Source organism: Mustela nivalis (assembly GCF_964662115.1).
Source record: "Mustela nivalis genome assembly, chromosome: 5".
NCBI lineage: Eukaryota > Metazoa > Chordata > Mammalia > Carnivora > Mustelidae > Mustela > Mustela nivalis.
In genome coordinates, this window is record NC_139024.1 from 22,196,757 (window position 1) to 22,215,974 (window position 19,218).

General features: G+C 37.6%; 1 protein-coding gene across 2 annotated transcripts in view; it reads right to left on the minus strand.

The window, feature by feature from the left end:
• FIG4 (FIG4 phosphoinositide 5-phosphatase) overlaps positions 1–19,218 on the minus strand; it is a 125,690-nt gene that overhangs the window by 93,641 nt on the left and 12,831 nt on the right. Inside the window, exons 2-5 of one of the 2 annotated variants that reach the window (XM_082731929.1) lie at positions 14,898–14,996; positions 13,327–13,450; positions 4,666–4,822; positions 603–653 (exon numbers count right to left, since the gene is read on the minus strand). In XM_082731929.1, coding sequence (XP_082588055.1) covers positions 603–653; positions 4,666–4,822; positions 13,327–13,450; positions 14,898–14,996 — 431 coding nt within the window. Of the gene's footprint in view, positions 1–602; positions 654–4,665; positions 4,823–12,598; positions 12,690–13,326; positions 13,451–14,897; positions 14,997–19,218 lie in introns of those variants that run through there. The other variant, XM_082731930.1, reaches the window with a different exon arrangement.

Sequence of the window (19,218 nt, forward strand, 5' to 3'; positions counted from 1 at the left end):
ATCATAAATAGTGAAGCTATAAATGTCTCTTTATAAGAAAGAATTAATATTTTATCTCTTAATTTATTTTCTTAGGATATGTTTTCATAAATACCTATGCCACATTCTTCTTCAGGAAAACTATTAATTTAAAAGACCATTAGCATTAAAAAAATAATAATAAAAAAAAAAATAAAAGACCATTAGCATTATGTTGGTATTGCAACAATTCTTCCTTTTATAAATTTATTTTTATCTAATTTTGCTAGATTGTTAACTAAAACAATCTGTGACATTGTTACAACTCCGTATTAGAAACTAAATGCAAATTTCATTTTCTAACTAAAAATTGCAAAATAAGAATATTTCATTAAAAACTCCACCTAAAACAAAGATGATTTTTTATAGTGACAATAATTCCCTTGTAATTGGTCCATTCAATATTCAAACATTAAATTTTTCAGAGGATGAAATACCTTTATGTTTTTAGATGAAATTACTTGGCCAATGGAAAAAAAAAAATAGAGGAAGCACCAGTGTGTCCTCTGATTCTGTTTTTCCACCCTGGAAAATAATATAAATATTTAAGTGACTGACAGGAGAAAACCTAAGTTCAAACTTACCTAAAGTAAAAATTGCTAGATAGGTCCACATTTTGAAAAATTCGTAGGTACCTAAGCAAAAAACAACAAAAAAAAGCATATTACATTCACACAATACTATTATTTTTTCATAGCTTCACATATACATTTATATTTGTAAATGCTCTCATTAACACTGAGGAATTCAGGAGTACCTGGCTGGCTCAGCTGGTAGAGAATGCAACTCATGATCTCGGGGTTGTGAGTTCACGCCCCATGTTTGGTATAGAGATTACTTAAAAATAAAATATTAAAAAAAAAAAAAACCTGAGGAATTCAATCCAAAACTGCAGAAGGAAATGCTTCTGAAGCAATCTCTAAGTCTGTTGATTGTCCCTTCAGAGTCCCTTAACTTTATAGTTTGACCATTTCCTTATCATTGGTTATGCCAGAGAGGAAAAGTCACACACTTACATGTGTGGGGAACTTAGACTTGGGCAAGACAAGACAAGTAAACACCATTCTCGTTTTTACGATTATGTGCTTTGTAAAAGCTGTGAGGTTGGAGAGCAGAACGTAGCAGAAACAAGCAAAAATGTTTGCAAAAACCATAATTTGAAGTTGTCAAGTTTTGTAACATAAAAAAAAAGTACAGAATAAAGTATGTGAATATCTACCTCACGATATTAATAGATTTTTTTCATATTTTCTCAACTTTTTAAAGACTTGATCACAAATGGGTGTTGAATTTGACAAATATATTTTCCACAACTATTAAGATGATCATAATTTTTCCCAACAATATTTTAGTATAGTGAACTGCTCTACCAAAATTTTCTAGTGTTGAAAATTTTCTAGTATTGAAAACACTGCTACCAGGTGTTGCAGGGATAACTTCTACTTGTCATTATGCATGAAATGTTCACTAGTACTATATTTTATTTCCTAATATTTTACCAAAACTTTCTTTATTTATTTTTTTGGGTGATCTCTACACCCAATGTGGGGCTCAAACTCATGACCTGGAGATCAAGAATCACACACTCCTCCAACTGAACAAGGCAGGCACCACCAGATCTTTTAACTTAAGTGAATTATTGAATTATGTAGTTTTATATGTTAAAAGCTTTAACTATCTAGTAATAGTAATTCAGTCTACCTATAACAAGCTATTAATATAATTGTATCTTATTCTCGATAATGTCTATTGCTATATAGTACTAATACTAAAATAATTTCACTCCCTTAAGAAAGTCAAGTCACTATATAGAACAACATAATTTGTTTTACTATTCCTGGTTATAGAATCATAAAGATGAGGTTTATAAATAATACAAACCTCTTCAACTTTTTCCTATCCTTTGGATTCATATGTGCTAGTATGATTCACTGTTTCAAAAAAATTTATTACTGAAGTATAGTTGACAAAAAATGTTGTATTAGTTTCAGGTATACAACATGGTAATTTGACAATTCTGTACATCATTCAATGTTCTGTTGTAATGTAACATTATTATAATATTATTGACTATTTTCCCTATGCTGTACTTTTCATCTTCATGACTTATTTATTTTGTAAGTGGAATTTTGAACTTCTAAATTCCCTTCACCTATTTCACCCATTCCCCACCACCTCCCCTCTGGCAACTGCCAGTTTGTTTTCTATATTCATGAGTCTGTTTCTGTTTTTTGGTTTGTTTTTTATTTGTATCGTTTTTCAGATTCCACATATAAATGAAATTGTATAGTGTTTGTCCTTCTCTGATTTATTTCAATTAGCATAACACCATCTAGGTCCATCCACGCTGTCATGAATTGCAAGAGGTCTTTCTCTTTATGGCTGAGTAATATCTCATGGGTGGGTGGGTGTGTGTGTGTGTGTGTCTACCACATTTTCTTCACCCATTCACTTTTACTGATGGATACTTGGGCTGCTTCCACATCTTGGCTATTATAGATAATGCTTCAATAAACACTGGGGTACACATACCTTTTCAAATCAGATTTTATTTTCTTTAGGGAGTACTTAATCTGATTTTAGTGAATATACTATGTCTGCCTGTAAGCTATGTGGGATATAATTTTTTTCAGTTAGTGCAAGACAAAAGGACCACCTTATCCATTAAATTCTTATTTTCATCTGACACAGATTATTTTTTAACAACCCCATTTCCAAATATCATCAAAGACAGTATCACCAGAATCCAAAATATACTGTCTCAGAGGGTCTTAAACAAGAGAGCCACACTACCTTTAAATTTTGGTTTGTATATCTGGAACAACACTATAAAAGTATAGAGTGTAATTAAAATGTAAATTTAAAAACTAAATGGGGGTACCTGGGTGGCTTAGTCAGTTAACATCCAACTCTTGATTTTTGACTCAGATCATGACCTCAGGGTCATGAGACTGAATCCTATGTTAGGCTCAGGTCACTGAGGATCACTGGGGATTGAGCCTACTTGAGATATTCTCTTCCTCTCCCTGTGCCCCTCTCCCACTCTCTCTCTTTAAAAAAAAAAATTTTTTTTAAAAGAAAAAAAACTAATAAGCATGCCTAACTTTTTTCCTTTTTAACCTTTATGTTTATTAATAAATATATTTATATATTAAAATGAATCAATTCTATTCTTTTCTCTATCAACATATTAATACACTTTTCCCACATTCCCAAGGCACCAATAATTTTCCTCCAAAACTTAAATCTATAGAAAAATTGGAAGGAAAAAAAAAAGTACAATAAATACCATTCTGTCTTTCATCTGATTTTACTGTTAAATCTCTCTCCTAAACACACACATATACATTCTCTCTCTTTAAATGCACAAGTTACATTTTATTCTAAGCCATTTTTAGTAAGTAGCAGACATGATGACTCTTCACTCATAAATATGAAAAAACTTTGGGGGAGGGTGCCTGGGTGGCTCAGTGGGTTAAGCCTCTGCCTTTGGCTCAGGTCATGATCCCAGGGTCCTGGGATTGAGCCCCATATCAGGCTCTCTGCTCCGCAGGGAGCCTGCTTCCCCCTCTCTCTCTGCCTGCCTCTCTGCCTACTTGTGATCTTTCTCTGTCAAATAAATAAATAAAATATTTTTTTTAAATGTGAAAAAAAAACAAAATTTCCTAAGTAAGAATATCATGTTTACACTTAAAACTTAATATTGATTCAGTATCATCTGGTATATTATCCATATACAAAGTGTCCCAATAAAGTCCTTTACAGCTATGTGTGTAGGTGTATACGCCAGTATAAGCACACATACATTTTAATCCAGGATCCAACAGATATTCATGCATTGCGTTTTGTTGTCATGCCTGTTCTAAAATCCAGAACAGACCTCTGGCTTTTTCTGTCTTCGATGACATTGACATTTTTAAAGAGTCCAGGCCAGCTGTCTTACAGAATGCCCCACAAGGATGGATTTGTCTGATTATTTCCTCATGCTTAGATTTAAGTTAAATGTTTTTAGTAAAGTATAGTCAGAGGGGAGGGTGGGTGAAATGGGTGAAGGGGATTAAGAGGTACAAACTCCCAGTGATAAAATAAGTCACAGGCATGAACAGTACAGCTCAGGGAATACAGCTAATAATATTATAATAATATCGTATGGTGACAGATGGTAGCCACACTCACTGTGGTAAGCACAGCAGAATAAAACAAAAATATATGTATTTTTAGCAAGAAAACTACACAGGTAATTTGTGTCTTTCCCACTGCTTCATACTGAAAGGTAAATAATGTCAGTTTTGTCTCATTATTGGTGACGGTAAGTTTGAACATTTAGGTAATTACATTTGCCATTTTTTTTCCCTCTTTATAAACAAAGTGATTCATGGAGTATATGTTGAGACTGAGTGAATATTCTGTTCCTCAAGAATAACATCTCACATAATGGCTTTAGCAGCTTTTGTTGATTTTCATCTAAATTACCCATGATAATAAAGGTTTATAATAGACCTTGAACAAAATTATAGGATTCTGAGCTAGTATTTTGCATTTTTAACATGATATCTATAATCTTTTGAGTATATTTTGTCTTCTAATGGGTCTACCACATTAAAAAAAAAAAGTAGTAAACAGTAGTTACCACCACTAACTACATACCGAGCTTCATCAGGATGAGTAATTCGTACAGAATCATTAGGTATATAGATCATATTTGTATCTTCAATCTTATATATCGCATGGCCGCCAATATCTGCCATCTTCCTCCTTTTAGTTATTAACACAATATAATAGCCTTCTAAAAACCTAACAAAACCTACAGAAAAAAAGAGAGACAAAGATAATGTTTCCTACAGTTAGTAATGCTTTTAGATATGTATTTAGAAGGTAAAAGATTTTTGACACATTTCCTACTTTACTTCTATGATTTATAGCTGTACAAATTTTCAGTCATATTATAATTAATCTCTAGAAATATCTGTACTGACATTTATCTCACTTAAAAATACTGTTCTAAACAATTTTGTTTCATTCATTCTTTTATAAATAGGATTGAGGTGCTATAAGCAAAAATATACACATGATTAAGGGGAGTTGTTATTTAATAGGTATAGAGTTTAATTTCACAAGATAAATAGTCGTAGAGATCTGTAGGACAAGGCACATATAGTTAACACTACTGTACTGTATACTTAAAAATGGCTAAGACTGTAATATATATGTAAAATAAGTCAACATATATACTAGCAAGAAGTATATAAAAACAAACAGAATGTGAATTGTGTAAGACTGATGAATCACAGACCTGTACCCCTGAAACAAATAATGCATTATATGTTAATAAAAAAACAAACAAACAAACAGAAAACCAAGTAAGTTCTCAGAAACTTACAGACCTATGCTAACATGCACTGTGAACCTCAACAAGGGATAAAAATTAAGCACCTCCCTAAATTCGTTTGATCACAGAACCTCATCCTCTTTTTTTTTTTTTAAGATTTTATTTATTTATTTGACAGACAGAGATCACAAGTAGGCAGAGAAGCAGGCCGAGAGAGAGGAAGGGAAGCAGGCTCCCTGCTGAGCAGAGAGCCCGAAGCGGGGCTCAATCCCAGGACCCCGGGATCGTGATCTGACCCGAAGGCAAAGGAATTAACCCACTGAGTCACCCAGGAGCCCCTCATCCTCTTTTTTGAAAAAGAAATAATTAGGGACACCTGGGTGGCTCAGTTGGTTAAGTAGCTGCCTTCGGCTCAAGTCATGATCCCAGCATCCTGGGATCGAGTCCCACATCGGGCTCCTTGCTTGGCAGGGAGCCTGCTTCTCCCTCTGCCTCTGCCTACCACTCTGTCTGCCTGTGCTCGGGTGCTCTCTCTCTAACAAATAAATAAATAAAATCTTTAAAAAAAAATCATTAACCAATGGATAAATGTTCCGAGAAACATACTTTGGAACATATTGCTTAAAAGGAAGAACAAACTACACAGACTCCTGATTACTAGTGGCAAAACCCAACTTGAGCCAGCTTTTTAAAAAAGAAATTTACATTAAGGAAACTGAGAGGATCCATGACAGCAAAGGGCAACAACAGGATTGGGCCTCAGAAAAACACCCAGTCAAGATGCATCTCTGCACATGTGCTCCATTCTTGTCTCCCTCCATAGACTAGCCTCCCCCACAGACTGGCCTCCTCCACTTCTCTGGGTGATGTGTTGAGAAACACAGCTGCTAATAGCTCTAGACTTTACATCCAAAAGCTTCACTGGGGAAAAACATTTTTTTTTTTTTTTAATCAATCCAATTCCAGAATTCCTAGGGAACGACTTGGACTGGCCTAACTTGGGTTGTGGTCCTAGCCATAGACTAATCAATGGCTGTCAAGCTATAGAATCATAATGCACTGAAAGCCATTAATATAATAACTAGGTGACTTAGATGGGGCAAGGAGAAGTGGTGCCAGACCCCAGAAAAGTGGAGAGTTTTAGCAACCAATATATCCAGTAAATTGCATATCCTTCATGCAATCTTCCATAAGTATCATTTGTGATAGTTAGGCCTTTTATGAATGTTGGAGTGTTATAAAGTTATATTTTATGTCAAATCATTGGAGTACATATGCTGTACCTTGGTGGATAAAGAAAGACCATATGTGTTATGTTCAGAAGCACTAAGTTCTCCGCGACATGCCAATTACTCTACAGTCTTGGTTAACAGATTTCTGGCTCCCAGAACTTTGGCTTTGGGAGTAAAAACTAACTCCCTTTGAGGAGTAGGGTCATTTCCAAAATGTCAACATGAGGGGCATCTGGGTGGCTCAATGGGTTAAAGCCTCTGCCTTTGGCTCAGGTCATGATCCTAGGGTCCTGGGATTGAGCTGTACATTGGGCTCCCTGCTCTGTGGGGAGCCAGCTTCCCCACCCCCGCTCTCTCTCTCTCTCTCTCTGCCTGCCTCTCTGCCTACTACTTGTGATCTCTGACTGTCAAATAAATAAATAAAATCTTTAAAAAAAAAAAATGTCACCATGAGGAGCCCAGTAGACCTTCTCTCCAGTGAAACTAATATAACTGGTGAAATTTATAAAAATAAAACAAAACTTTCAAAGTTTCTGGAAACTGTCCTAATAGCATATAGCAAATGGAGAAATATTTATTCAAGAAAATCTACTGAGCCTTGGTAACAACAGCAAGTGTGTGGTATCTGAATCATAACCTGCTTCTCTTTCACACCCCACTCCCAGTCCAGTGTGACAGAGTATCTACTCCTGGCAGGAGTAGCCAAGAAGATAGTGCTTTCCCTTCTCTCCCCACTTCTCATTATAAGGCCATAGTTTCTGCTCAGAAGGTGCAGGCCACTAGCATATCTCATCCAGTTCAGCTCTGTGACACTGGAACTCTATTCCCAAGCAAGCCACACTGAGATCCGGGGCTTCCTTCTTCTTCCCAGCTCCTACTCATAAAGTGGTGGTTCTACTCCAGCATAACTGGTCAAGAATACTGGGTCTGCATTGACCTCACCTGCGCTCACTCATAGGATGAGTCAGATACAATCATATAGCTGACTTCCTACCAGAAACAACGGAGGCCACAAGGCTGTGGGATAACATATTCAAAGCACTGAAAGAAAAAAAAAACCTGTCAATCAAGAATCTTATATCTAGCATGACTATCTTTCAAAACTAACTCTCTCATGTGTACATGTACTCTCTCTCGGTCTCTCTTAGAATGTTACATTCTATGAAGTCTGAGCCAGGATCTTGATGCTATGAACTTTCGCTCTACAAGTGACAAATACCCACTGTCTGTGTCTTGTAATTCTCAGCTGATAAAAAAGAAAAAGGAAATTAGTAATTGACTATATTAACATAAATGAGCTAAAACATATAAAAAAAAGTTGCCTCAAAGATTTTATGAGCCAGACTGAGGAAAGATGCTGTTAAAATAGTGAAAAATACTTGCATTATAGAGATTCACAAAGCACAAACTGCTTTCAACAAAGTGTTCATTTACTCCTTTCTTTGCCTTAGAGACTAGCAAAAATATTCCCTGATTAAAGATAGAGGACATAGGAATAGGGAGTAAAAAAGCTGATGACAATCTCATTAAAAGCAAGTTAGAAAGAAGCTACACTTTTAGAAGTATAAAACTTCTAAAAGTAAAGCCCTTGGAAGCAGCATAAAATCTTCCACGTCTCATCATGGAATAATAAATATTTCCAAAATGAAGGAGTTTTCCTTTTATTTTTGTTATACTTATTTCTTTTTTTTAATGATTTTTTATATTAATTTTTATTACATATATTTTCACACCATAAAGGTACATGGATTAAGAAGTGATCCTGCATGTACCCACTACCTAGTTTGTTAGTTTTCTAATTACTTTTCAGTGTACCAGAATTCATTGTTTATGCACCACACCCAGTGCTCCATACAATACGTGCCCTCCACAATACCCACCACCAGGCTGGCCCAACTTCCCACCCCCCACCCCTTCACAACCCTCATTGTTTTTCAGAGTCCATAGTCTCTCATGGTTCATCTCCCCCTCCAATTTCCCTCAATTCCCTTCTCCTCTTCATCTCCCCATGTCCTCCATATTTCTTATGCCCCACAAATAAGTGAAACCATATGATAATTGACTCTCTCTGCTTGACTTATTTCACTCAGCATAATCTCTTCCAGTCCCGTCCATGTTGATACAATATACTTATTTCTTATACAAAAAAATCTCTGCAGTAATTTCCCAACCTACTTTCCAACTGAATTTTAATTTTGCTTTTAGCTCAAGACTACTTATACCATTCTACTTTTCTCTTCATAATGTGAATACAGGAAAGAAAATATATTGCACAAAAGAGACTCTTCTACCAGCACAAATGCCTTCAGTTTATTATAAGTGAAATTATTTTCTTCTTCCTTTTTATGACCAACGGGAATTGTTGCTCCCTTTTTTAAAAGGTTCCTATCCAACCTAGCCAACAATTAAAACAATTAAAAGACTTGAGTACGGCACACACAACTTCAGGAGTCAGCCCATTCATCACTTTAACACACTCAAATGAGAACAAGTTTTTTCATCTTCATTCTGTGTACTTCTGACCCCAGACCAATTTCACTGAGTACTTCCAAGAAGCCAAGATGACAGTCATCATGCAAAAATGATCTCTCTCTCCAAGTAGAGAAGGCTGTTTCATCTGAAATGGACACCAAGCAAAGTATATAAAAAACGACAGTGTAAGAGGTTGTAGTGGGAGTGCTGGTGGCTGAAGAGGATCCCACCAACAGTGAAGAACGCAATATTCCTGTTTCAGAGATCACCATGCCAGCTAGTCATTATCTTAAAAGCCTTCAGGAAGAATAGCACTTTGGCAGAGAAACATGAAAAACCTCCACAAGGTGCATAGGACCTTTGCACAACAGAGCTCTCTAGAACCAAAGTGACACTCTAATACCACACTTACTGCTCCCTCACTTGCTTGAGGCTCATACTGTTTCTGTTGTCTTCATTATTATCTTGGATCTGCAGTCCATTTCTAAGGGTTGTGCTTTAAATAATAATGGAGTACATCACTTAGTTTGCTACAATGATACTTACTCTACTGCCCCCCTGCAACATACTAGCAACTGAAAAGACTATCCTCGGACAGGTGACATAAGCAGAAAAAGGCCATAAACCTGAAGCTTTGTACCAAAAGGGGCTGGCATGGTTACAGAGCTCAGTCTAGTGGACTACAAGTAACCATGGGCATCTGAGTGGCTCAGTCAGTTGAGCACCCAACTCTTGATTTCAGCTCAGGTCATGATCTTAGGGTTGTAAGACTGAGCCCCACATAAGGACTCTCTCTCTCTCTCTCCCTCTGCCCCAAGACCCCCTTCTGCCCCTAAAAAAAAAAAAAAAAAAAGGAAAAAAGGAAAAGACTACAGGTAACCATCCACTGACTCCATCCATGTATCCCAAGACCAGATAAAACAACTTTGGGAGGGTTGCTCACGATCCTCGTCAGTGGTTTCCCAAATCTCCTGCTGGCCATCACATAACAATGGAGCAGGTCAGAAATGTACAAGGTAGACCAATTTCCCATGTCTAGGGCCCAGCAATGATAGCAATGCTCCATAAGTTTTTCATGGGTACTAAGCCCATGAAAAGACAAGTACATAAACTGAAACTAAGAATATAGAAACTTTAGAGCAATTTGAGATTGTTACAACATCCGAGGTGCATGACCAATGAACTTGCCTTGAACAGGCATAGATTAGCCTGGCTATTACTGAACTTGTAATTGTAACATGTAATGTGTTACATGTGGCCAACCTGCAGACCAGTTATGTACAGAAGGATCATGTGTTGGTCTGTGACACAATGGTGGAAAAAATATGGTCTATTACTACAGGTAAGAAAGACTCACTACTCTTGATTCTCACCAATGGTGAACTAAATGAAGCATGACAGCAATCTAAAAATATTCCAACAAAATAGGATTCACAAATCAAGCAGCTGAAAAAAGTTAACTGAGAAAATATTTGGCCATAGGATAGAAGACAACCAACCATTCTAGTCATATCTCATACACATTAATCTGACAACAAGACTACATTTTTCAAAGATAGGCATCCCTCATTATTTCTAAGACAGTACTTACTAGACAAATCATAGACTTTCATTAACTCCCTATTTACTCTTCACTCATTCTAAGCTTTATTTACAGGGCTGAACAAGAATACATAAAATACATTTCCATAAAAATAATAAATCCTAACTTAGTACGTTATTGTGTCACTTTACTGGTAGGTCAGTCTTTCAGTGACTTCATTATCCAAAGACAGTCTCAATCCTAAGAGGCCTCTAACCATAAGAGAAATAGCTACCACAACAGCTCAGAATGTCAGAGAAATGTCAGAGAACGTCAGAGAAATAAGACACCTTCAGCTCTCACCCAAAGTTTACTAATACTTGTGTATACAATGAATGACTGGTTACAAACCTAATTATCCATTGATACAAATCAAGCTTCTGGTTTTACAAGTTTAGTTATCCATAGATTTCAAATGAGGCAGAGACTACTGCTAGAAGGAACTATGCCAAGAACCATGAAGGATGACTAAACCATAAAAACAAAACAGGACCATGGTCTAGAGGCCATTTAAATGTAAAGGCAAACTGCCCAGTACAACTCCAGAATACCCAAGGGCAGTTATTTTTAAATAGTTCAATAACTGATCTTCAGTTCATTACTCTTAATCACTAAGGAAAAAACCCTGGCTAATGAGGCATTCAATACTGCATACACCTTAGGAAATTTCCACTTAAAGAAGTTATCATAAAGTATCAGCATTTTTTAAAGATTTTATTTATTTATTTGTCAGAGAGAAAAAGAAAGAGAGAGAGCACAAGCAGGGGGAACAGCAGGCAGCGCAGGCAGAAGGAGAAGCAGGCTCTCTGCTGAGCAAGGAGCCCCACGCGAAACTCAATCCCAGGACTCTGGGATCGTGACCTGAGCCGAAGGCAGCAGCTTAACTGACTGAGCCACCCAGGTGCCCCCAAGAATCAGCATTTAAAGAAATAGCTTCAGTGTAATAAGTAACTAATACTGAAATTAAACCTACTGTATTTAAGACACATTGTATTTCCAGTTTTTTTTTTAATTTAAAATATATGCAACACTGAAAGTAGAACTTAACACTTACGGAATTTATGGAATTTGAACACATGAACTCACTTGACTTCCATCTACAAGCACACATCTGTTGAATATGTAACTTCAACATACTTGTGAAGACTAAGCAGGAAGTGTAGAAAAGGGGCCAGTCCTAAGAGGAAACTAAACCCACCTACCATTCTTGACCTTCCCTAGACACGAAATAGACCGGAAGGGATCACACATGAAGAGCTGTGAGAGCGCACTGAGAGAAACTTCAAATACAGCAGAAGGTAACCAAAGATTTAACAAATACAGAGTCACAGAATAGAAAGTGCTAATCAGAAAAATGCAAGACTTTGAAACCATATAGCAGAGTTGAGTCCATATTAATTTTGTTAACATATATAGCTACCAATCAGTCAACATTGCATACAGTCTAGCAGGTTTAAAAAAATACAAAGATACTGTTGTTAAATGTTTAAAAAAACAAACAAACAAACAAACAAACAAACTCAGACTCAAAATCAGGCTCTGGCAACAGAGAAGCAGAGACAGAACTGCCCTCTGCTTGACTGACAAGGCCCCATGCAATCTGGCCTCACCCAACTCCATGACAACATTTCAGGACCCACGGACGTCTTCACGCCTATGCCTCTGCCATCATCCCTACTGGGGTTCTCTGACCTCTTCCCCACATCCATCCAAGTTTTATTCCTCTTTCAGTTCCAGTTGGAGTCTCTTTTTGCCCAGGAAATCTTTCCTAGAAATTCCTGGTCCAAGTCATCTACCTCTTACATAATCTCCACTCTCATTTAATTTTCACTACAGAGCTTGGCTTTTAACCATCATCTTGGAGTTACCTCGAGCATATTCGTTTTTGTCCCTCATCCTAGTGTTGTCAGCCTCAGACTCCCAGGGACAGATCCACAGAACAGAAAAGACAGGTTATTGACTCACCACAAAGAAAGATGGTGTCCACACCAGACTGTAGGGCATCTCACTGTTGTCCCAAAGCTAGACAGCAGAAACCTTAAAAGCCAAAACCACGTTTGACTTTGGTTGTGAATAAATGAAGTAAAGGCGTCTTTATCAGATTTGGGGGAAGGAACGAATTTAAGTAAAATTCAAATGGAGAGGTTCAAACAAAAGCAGAACTGTATCTAAAATGATCAACATCAAGTCTGGACTGTGACGCAGATGTTCATAGTCTGAGCTAATTTTTTACTTTTTCATTCCTCACCAAGCTAGACAACAGACTTCTTAAAGGCCAAAACCACTTTTATACTTATTCATATCCTATATGAAACCGAGCAGCACATACCAGATGCTATATAAAGGCTCTTTGAGGGCGCCTGGGTGGCTCAGTGGGTTAAAGCCTCTGCCTTTGGCTCAGGTCATGATCCCAGGGTCCTGGGATCGAGTCGCACATCAGGCTCTCTGCTCAGCAGGGAACCTGCTTCCTCCTCTCTCTTCCTGCCTCTCTGCCTACCTGTGATCTCTGTCTGTCAAATAAATAAATAAAATCTTTAAAAAAAAAAAAAGGCTATTTGACATCTGACTGATGGATAATAAAATTTTATAAACAACCAAAGGCACAGATGATGGGTTATAATTATAAAACCACATTAAGCAGTCTATTTAGGAAAAATAAAAAAGAGGTAGTAAGAAGGAAGTACATTTCTTACCTACAACACCAAATGCTGAAACAGCTCGAAATAACCCAGAGGAGCCTTTCTGTCCCATCTTTGTTCTATTTCCTAGATCCAAGCGGCCAAGAAGTTCTCTCACTTCTTGTTGAGTATATACATGCTAAAAACAAGCAAATTTAATTTGTAAGATTGTGCTTATTCTTTAGATAATTTATTGCCTATAAGAATCACTAGCTATTTCACAGAAAAGTACATAATAGTGCACAACTAAGCTGTAATGTTAAAAGCCAATAAATTCTTTAATAATAACAATTATGGGTGGTTACCGGATCATATGTCACTATACCAAAAAATTTTGTCAAAACCTCACCTTCTGGGGCACCTGGGTGGAGCAGTCTATCAGGCATCCAATTCTTGGTTTTGGCTCAGGTCATGATCTTATAGGGGTCATGGGATCGAAACCTGTGTTGGGTTCTGTGCTTAGTGCAGGATCTGCTTTACATTCTTCCTTCCTCCCCTTAAGTCCCTCCCCGTTTGCTCACACTCTCTCTCGCTCACTCACTAAGAAATAAATAAAATTCTTAAAAAAAAAACCCACAAAACTTATTTTCTGAACCATACATTAAAGATCATAAGCAAATTTCAAGAAATCTGTGAACTTCTTAGAGCTGTGTGCAAAGTTTTGAATGTGCATACAAATACGTATTTTTATGAGGCCCACAGATTCTCAGATTCTTAAAGAAATTCCTGATCAACTGTTCCCATCCCCAAGTAAAACCAAGAATCAAAACATTATATTAATAAAAACTCCCATAATAGGGGGAGAATGAAGAATAATCCCCAAGAGGGCTAGAAATCACAATATACAATTTATCCAAAATTATAATAACATAGAAAAGAGTTTTGCAAAGAACTTAGTGAAAATGCGTTGCAAACTGTAGCTACCCACATAGTTGAGAAACCAGTAATCAGCACAGGTTCAGGATATTCCCAGACGGAAGGTAAGTCAGGTTCTCTCATTTGGAAGAGTTAAAATTATTCAATACCATCATGCTATATTTCACTTTTGTCTAACAGTCTCATGTTTTTGTGTTACCTGAATTAAGTCTGTATTCCTGCTCTGGCTAATACAACAACTGGATAAGAACAGCATCACATTTCTCTCATGCATAGCAAGTCACCAGAAGATCACCCGGAGGTGATTTTTAGCAGCGTAATAAAAAGTCTGCAGCACAAAAGTCCACCCTGACTGCAAGTAGCTTCATATTAAAGCGCAGTAATACATAATCTCTTCAGTACATGCAATACTGAGTGAGATTAAATCCTGAAAATACCACTTCTTCAAGAAAATATATTCACTACCTCATCCAAAGAGTTTGCTTTGTAAAACAAATCACAATGAAGGACAAAGTGTAATTCCAGCATACTTTGTAATATCAGTAATTCCTAGACACCAGATTAGAGATTTAAATTCTAGCCACCATGAAAAATAATTGTAATTGTCAGATGCCTGATTAAAAAAAGAAAATAAATATATCAGTAAAAGCTTTTTGTACCTTTAACAGGTACAAAAGTTACTGTTTGTCTTCAGGTTTGCGGATACTCACCCTATCATCAATTACGACCAAATCTTTCGGTTCTGTTCTATCAATCTTCAAAACACGGTATTTTGTTTCTGCATGATTGCTCCCAACTAGGAAGTATCTCTATAAGTGGAAAAAAATGTCATTAGTTTTTTAAGGCATTTTTCCTTATACACATTTTATAAACACTTTGGTTTTTGAAATTAAATACTGTAATAAAGTCAGGTTACTTTTGAAAAGAAGTATTTCTGTTAAACATAACTGGCAGATTAAAGAAAGGCTGATTCTAAAAGGTCAATTTTAAAATTGAAATATTCTTAGTGATGTCATGATAAATATCAGTCTGGTATTTGAAATGTACCCAATAACCAGGTCAGGTTAACTTAATTAAATTATATACAGATCAACCTAACTGATTGGAGACTGTTGTTTAAACTTTGCCAGGAAGAAGCAGCTCTAGTAAGAATTAGAAAGCTCAAAATACAATTAGGAATGCTTAGACAATTATAGCTATGGAAATATTAAAATTTTATCAAATAAATCTTTACAATTTTTTTGTAAAACATGGAAAATTAATTTAATATAGCAACTATAAAAAACTACAAAGTCCTATAAAAAATTTAAATGAGTATAGTTTCCCAAATCGTTTTTTAAAAATAAGCTACAGGAAATAATTAATATTCTTTCTGTTCTGAATACTTCCTTGGTACATTATACCTGAGCACATCAGTCTTCTTAAATAAACACTAAGAATAAAATTAATAATTAAAATATTAAAAAATAATAATCTTAAATTTAAAGAAAATGTTTTAAGAAAACTTAAAGATGGCGAGTAACTTATAAGAAAATAAGTGCAACGCATTAGGAAAAATACATAAAGATGTTCTCCTCTAAAAATGTCTTTAAAAGTGGCTCTTTTTCAACATAGCAAAATTGAGAAAACATTGCTCCAATCAACTGGCATTTTACCATCTCATCGGTCAGTTAATATTTAGATACACAAAATAAGTAACAAATAAGATTCTCTAGATTAATGGCCAAACTGAAGTATGCAAACCATGGGGATTCAGAGCAAAAAAGATTAACATGCAGTGGTAGAGGTACAGAAAATGTCAGAGAAGTCTGGACTTGAATTGAGCCTTAAAGGATGGGAAAGATTTTTAAAAGTAATATTTTGGTGTATTTCAGAAGATGATGGGGGCCCCTGGGTGGCTCAGTGGGTTAAAGCCTATGCCTTCCGCTCGGGTCATGATCTCGGGATCCTGGGATCGAGCCCCGCATCAGGCTCTCTCCTCGGTGGGGAGCCTGCTTCCCCCTCTTTCTCTGCCTGCCTCTCTGCCTACTTGTGATCTCTCTTCTCTGTCAAATAAATAAATAAAAATCTTAAAAAAAAAAAGAAGATGAGTACTTGATTATAGTAATACTAGATTGGCAGTATTTCTGCCAATTTTTTGGAGGAATTTTTTATTATTAAGTATAAATCCGTTTACAAAGTTCTGACCTAGACTTCCAGGCTAAACAGAACTAAACTATGTGTTAAAAGATGACTGGTTCTGGGGGCATATACTCCAGCCCCTGCACCACCCCTGCTAAGGCCTGGGGGTGGGGAGGATGTCGGGAGGAATGGTGCCTGTAATTATTAAACACAAATTCAATTAAAAGATGATTGATTAGCCCAATCTTAAGAGGAAAGCTAGGGAAAAAAATGGAATCCCTGATCTCCTAGGAGGGGTACAGTTTGAAGGATACTACGAGTTATAATGAGATAAAAATACAGCAATTTTAATAAAATTAGTAAACTAACTTAAGATACCCAGTGACCGGGACTTGATGCACTGAGGGAGCAGCCAGAAGGACAGGAACAATAAGAGGCAGGAGGTCAAAGACTCAGGGCACGGCTCCAGCTAATTCCCGTGGGACCCCGCTGAGACCCCACTCTCCACTAAGAGGAGGTTGGTGGTCACCAACCCAATAAAATGAACTTCAGAAGGATGGTTTGTAAGTTACACATGTTTGTTTCTTTGTTTTTTTTTTTTTAAAGATTTATTTATTTGACAGACAGAGATCACAAGTAGGCAGAGAGAGAGGGGGAAGCAGGCTCCCTGCCAAGCAGAGAGCCCAGTGTGGGGCTTGATCCCCAGACCCTGAGACGAGGACCTGAGCTGAAAGCAGAGGCTTAACCCACTGAGCCACCCAGGCAACCCAGCTATACGTGTTTGTTAGCAAAAAAGGGAGCCACCATCTTGAGGACTTGAGGAAAACAGTCCCCACGAGAGGAAACAGAAAGCACAAGGACCTGAAGGGGAAGAAGCTTGGCGTGTTTGTTCAAGGAACAAGATGAAGCGAGAAAATGCTCATGAAACAGCTAATACGGTGATGAGTGTTCAACACAAAGAAGGCATTTGATGGCTGTTAGTTCCTTTTCTCCCCTTTACTTTTTAAGATGTCAGTGAGTCTCTGCCACTGAATGCAGAAAGAGATACAAACTCAGAGGGGAAAAAAAGAAGAGTACTTTAGAGAAAGAAAAACATGTACAGACCAGAATGGAGCCAGAATGGGAGAATGCACAAATCTTATTAGCAGTCAGTCCTTGTCCTCAGCAGAGAAGAGCATGTAAAGTAACAACCGTGAGTGGCATGTCATAATAGAAGGATGAACTGGGTGATGGCAACACAGGAAGGACACTCACTTAACACATCTGGGGAGGCTTGGAGCAAGTGATCCAGAGGCTGGTGTCCCGATGCTGAGTCTGGCCTTGAAGGACCTCTCATAAGGACTCCATGTACAGCGCCAAGACAAGACAAGTGATACCTACTGTCTCCACCTGCAACCATCTTCTCTCGTCACCTGCTCCTTCCCAAAACACTTTCATTTTTATGTATAGCACTGACTTCTGAAGACCTCACCTGAATTTACTTAGGATGTCTGACCCCTTCACTTAATTATATGCACTGCGAGGCTGGGACCTCTGGTTGGTACCTTGGTTCCATAGACATGGAGTAAATATTAGGTAAAGAATGCCACCTATTTAATTTGCTGGGTAACTTTCTACAGGGTTTACCCATCTTCTTTGGGTAAGTTGAGCTCTCAGTAAGGAAGAACATCACAGCGTTAAGGAAGGCAAAATCCCTGAATGAAGTTCCTAGAATTTTAATAGATCCAAGAAAATTGAAAGAAAAATTGCATTAGGACTTTGCTTTGGCAGCTTGTGATAAAAAGTTGTGATTCCTGAGTACTAGTGGGCCAATGATCTATGGGCCTTCAGACCACCCCCATGGGAGGGCAGATCCTGAACATATCAGGCCAGACTCTCTCAAAGACTCCATGAAGAGGAGAACAAACAGCTAAAATCCACAGAATTTACAAACGGATCTGAGTGGGGGAAAAGAAAAAGGAAGCAAATGTAACTATCCACATTTTCTCCTGAAGTGGTCTAAGAATCCTAAAACTATTTTGTGCAGAAAAAGCGACCTCATGTGGAGCCAGTTAGGTGGGAAAGAAAACCACAGCTCCAGCTTGGCCTGCTGTTGTGGATAGTCTCACTTGCCTGCACTGCCCTCTGGTGGACAGTTGGCCACCAACTTTTACACCCATTTTTCTAAGCGTGTCGTCAATCCACTTACTTTGGTTTGAGCCTGCTGGTGCCACTTACTGATTTAGGGAAGGGCTGTAGGGAGGCAGGTTGGAAGGGAAACCAAAGAGTTCTGCTGTAACATGCCCAATGAGGTCAAGTGAGAACTTCTGAGTCTGGAGCTCAGAGGACAGATCTTAGGGTATGTCAACAGCACATACATGGCCTTCAAACTCATGGGACTGGATTAAACCTAGTATGGAGAGTGAAGATAGAGACAGAGCCCCCAAAACACTAGCTTTGAAAAGCACTCTATATAAAATTATTCAGAGGCTGGATACAGATAAGGAACCAGGTTGGAAGACTGAGAAAAATGGCCAGCGTTTTTGGAAAAAAAACCCAGAGCAGCATGGAATCATCAAAGCAAAGGGAGGAGACCATCTGGGAAAGGAGGAAGCCATCACGTCCACATCAAATGCTGCTGAGACTGGACAGTCGCTCTGGAAAACAGTATGGAGGGTCTTCAGAAAGTTAAAAATAGGGGCACCTGGGTGACTCAGTGGGTTAAAGCCTCTGCCTTCGGTTCAGGTCATGATCCCAGAGTTCTGGGACAGAGCCCCATTTGGGGCTCTCTGCTCAGCAGGGAGCCTGCTTCCTCCTCTCTCTCTGCCTGCTGCTTTGCCTACTTGTGATTTCCGTCTGTCAAATAAATAAATAAAATCTTTAAAAAAATAAAATAGAACTACCCTACGATCCAGCAATTGCATTACTAGG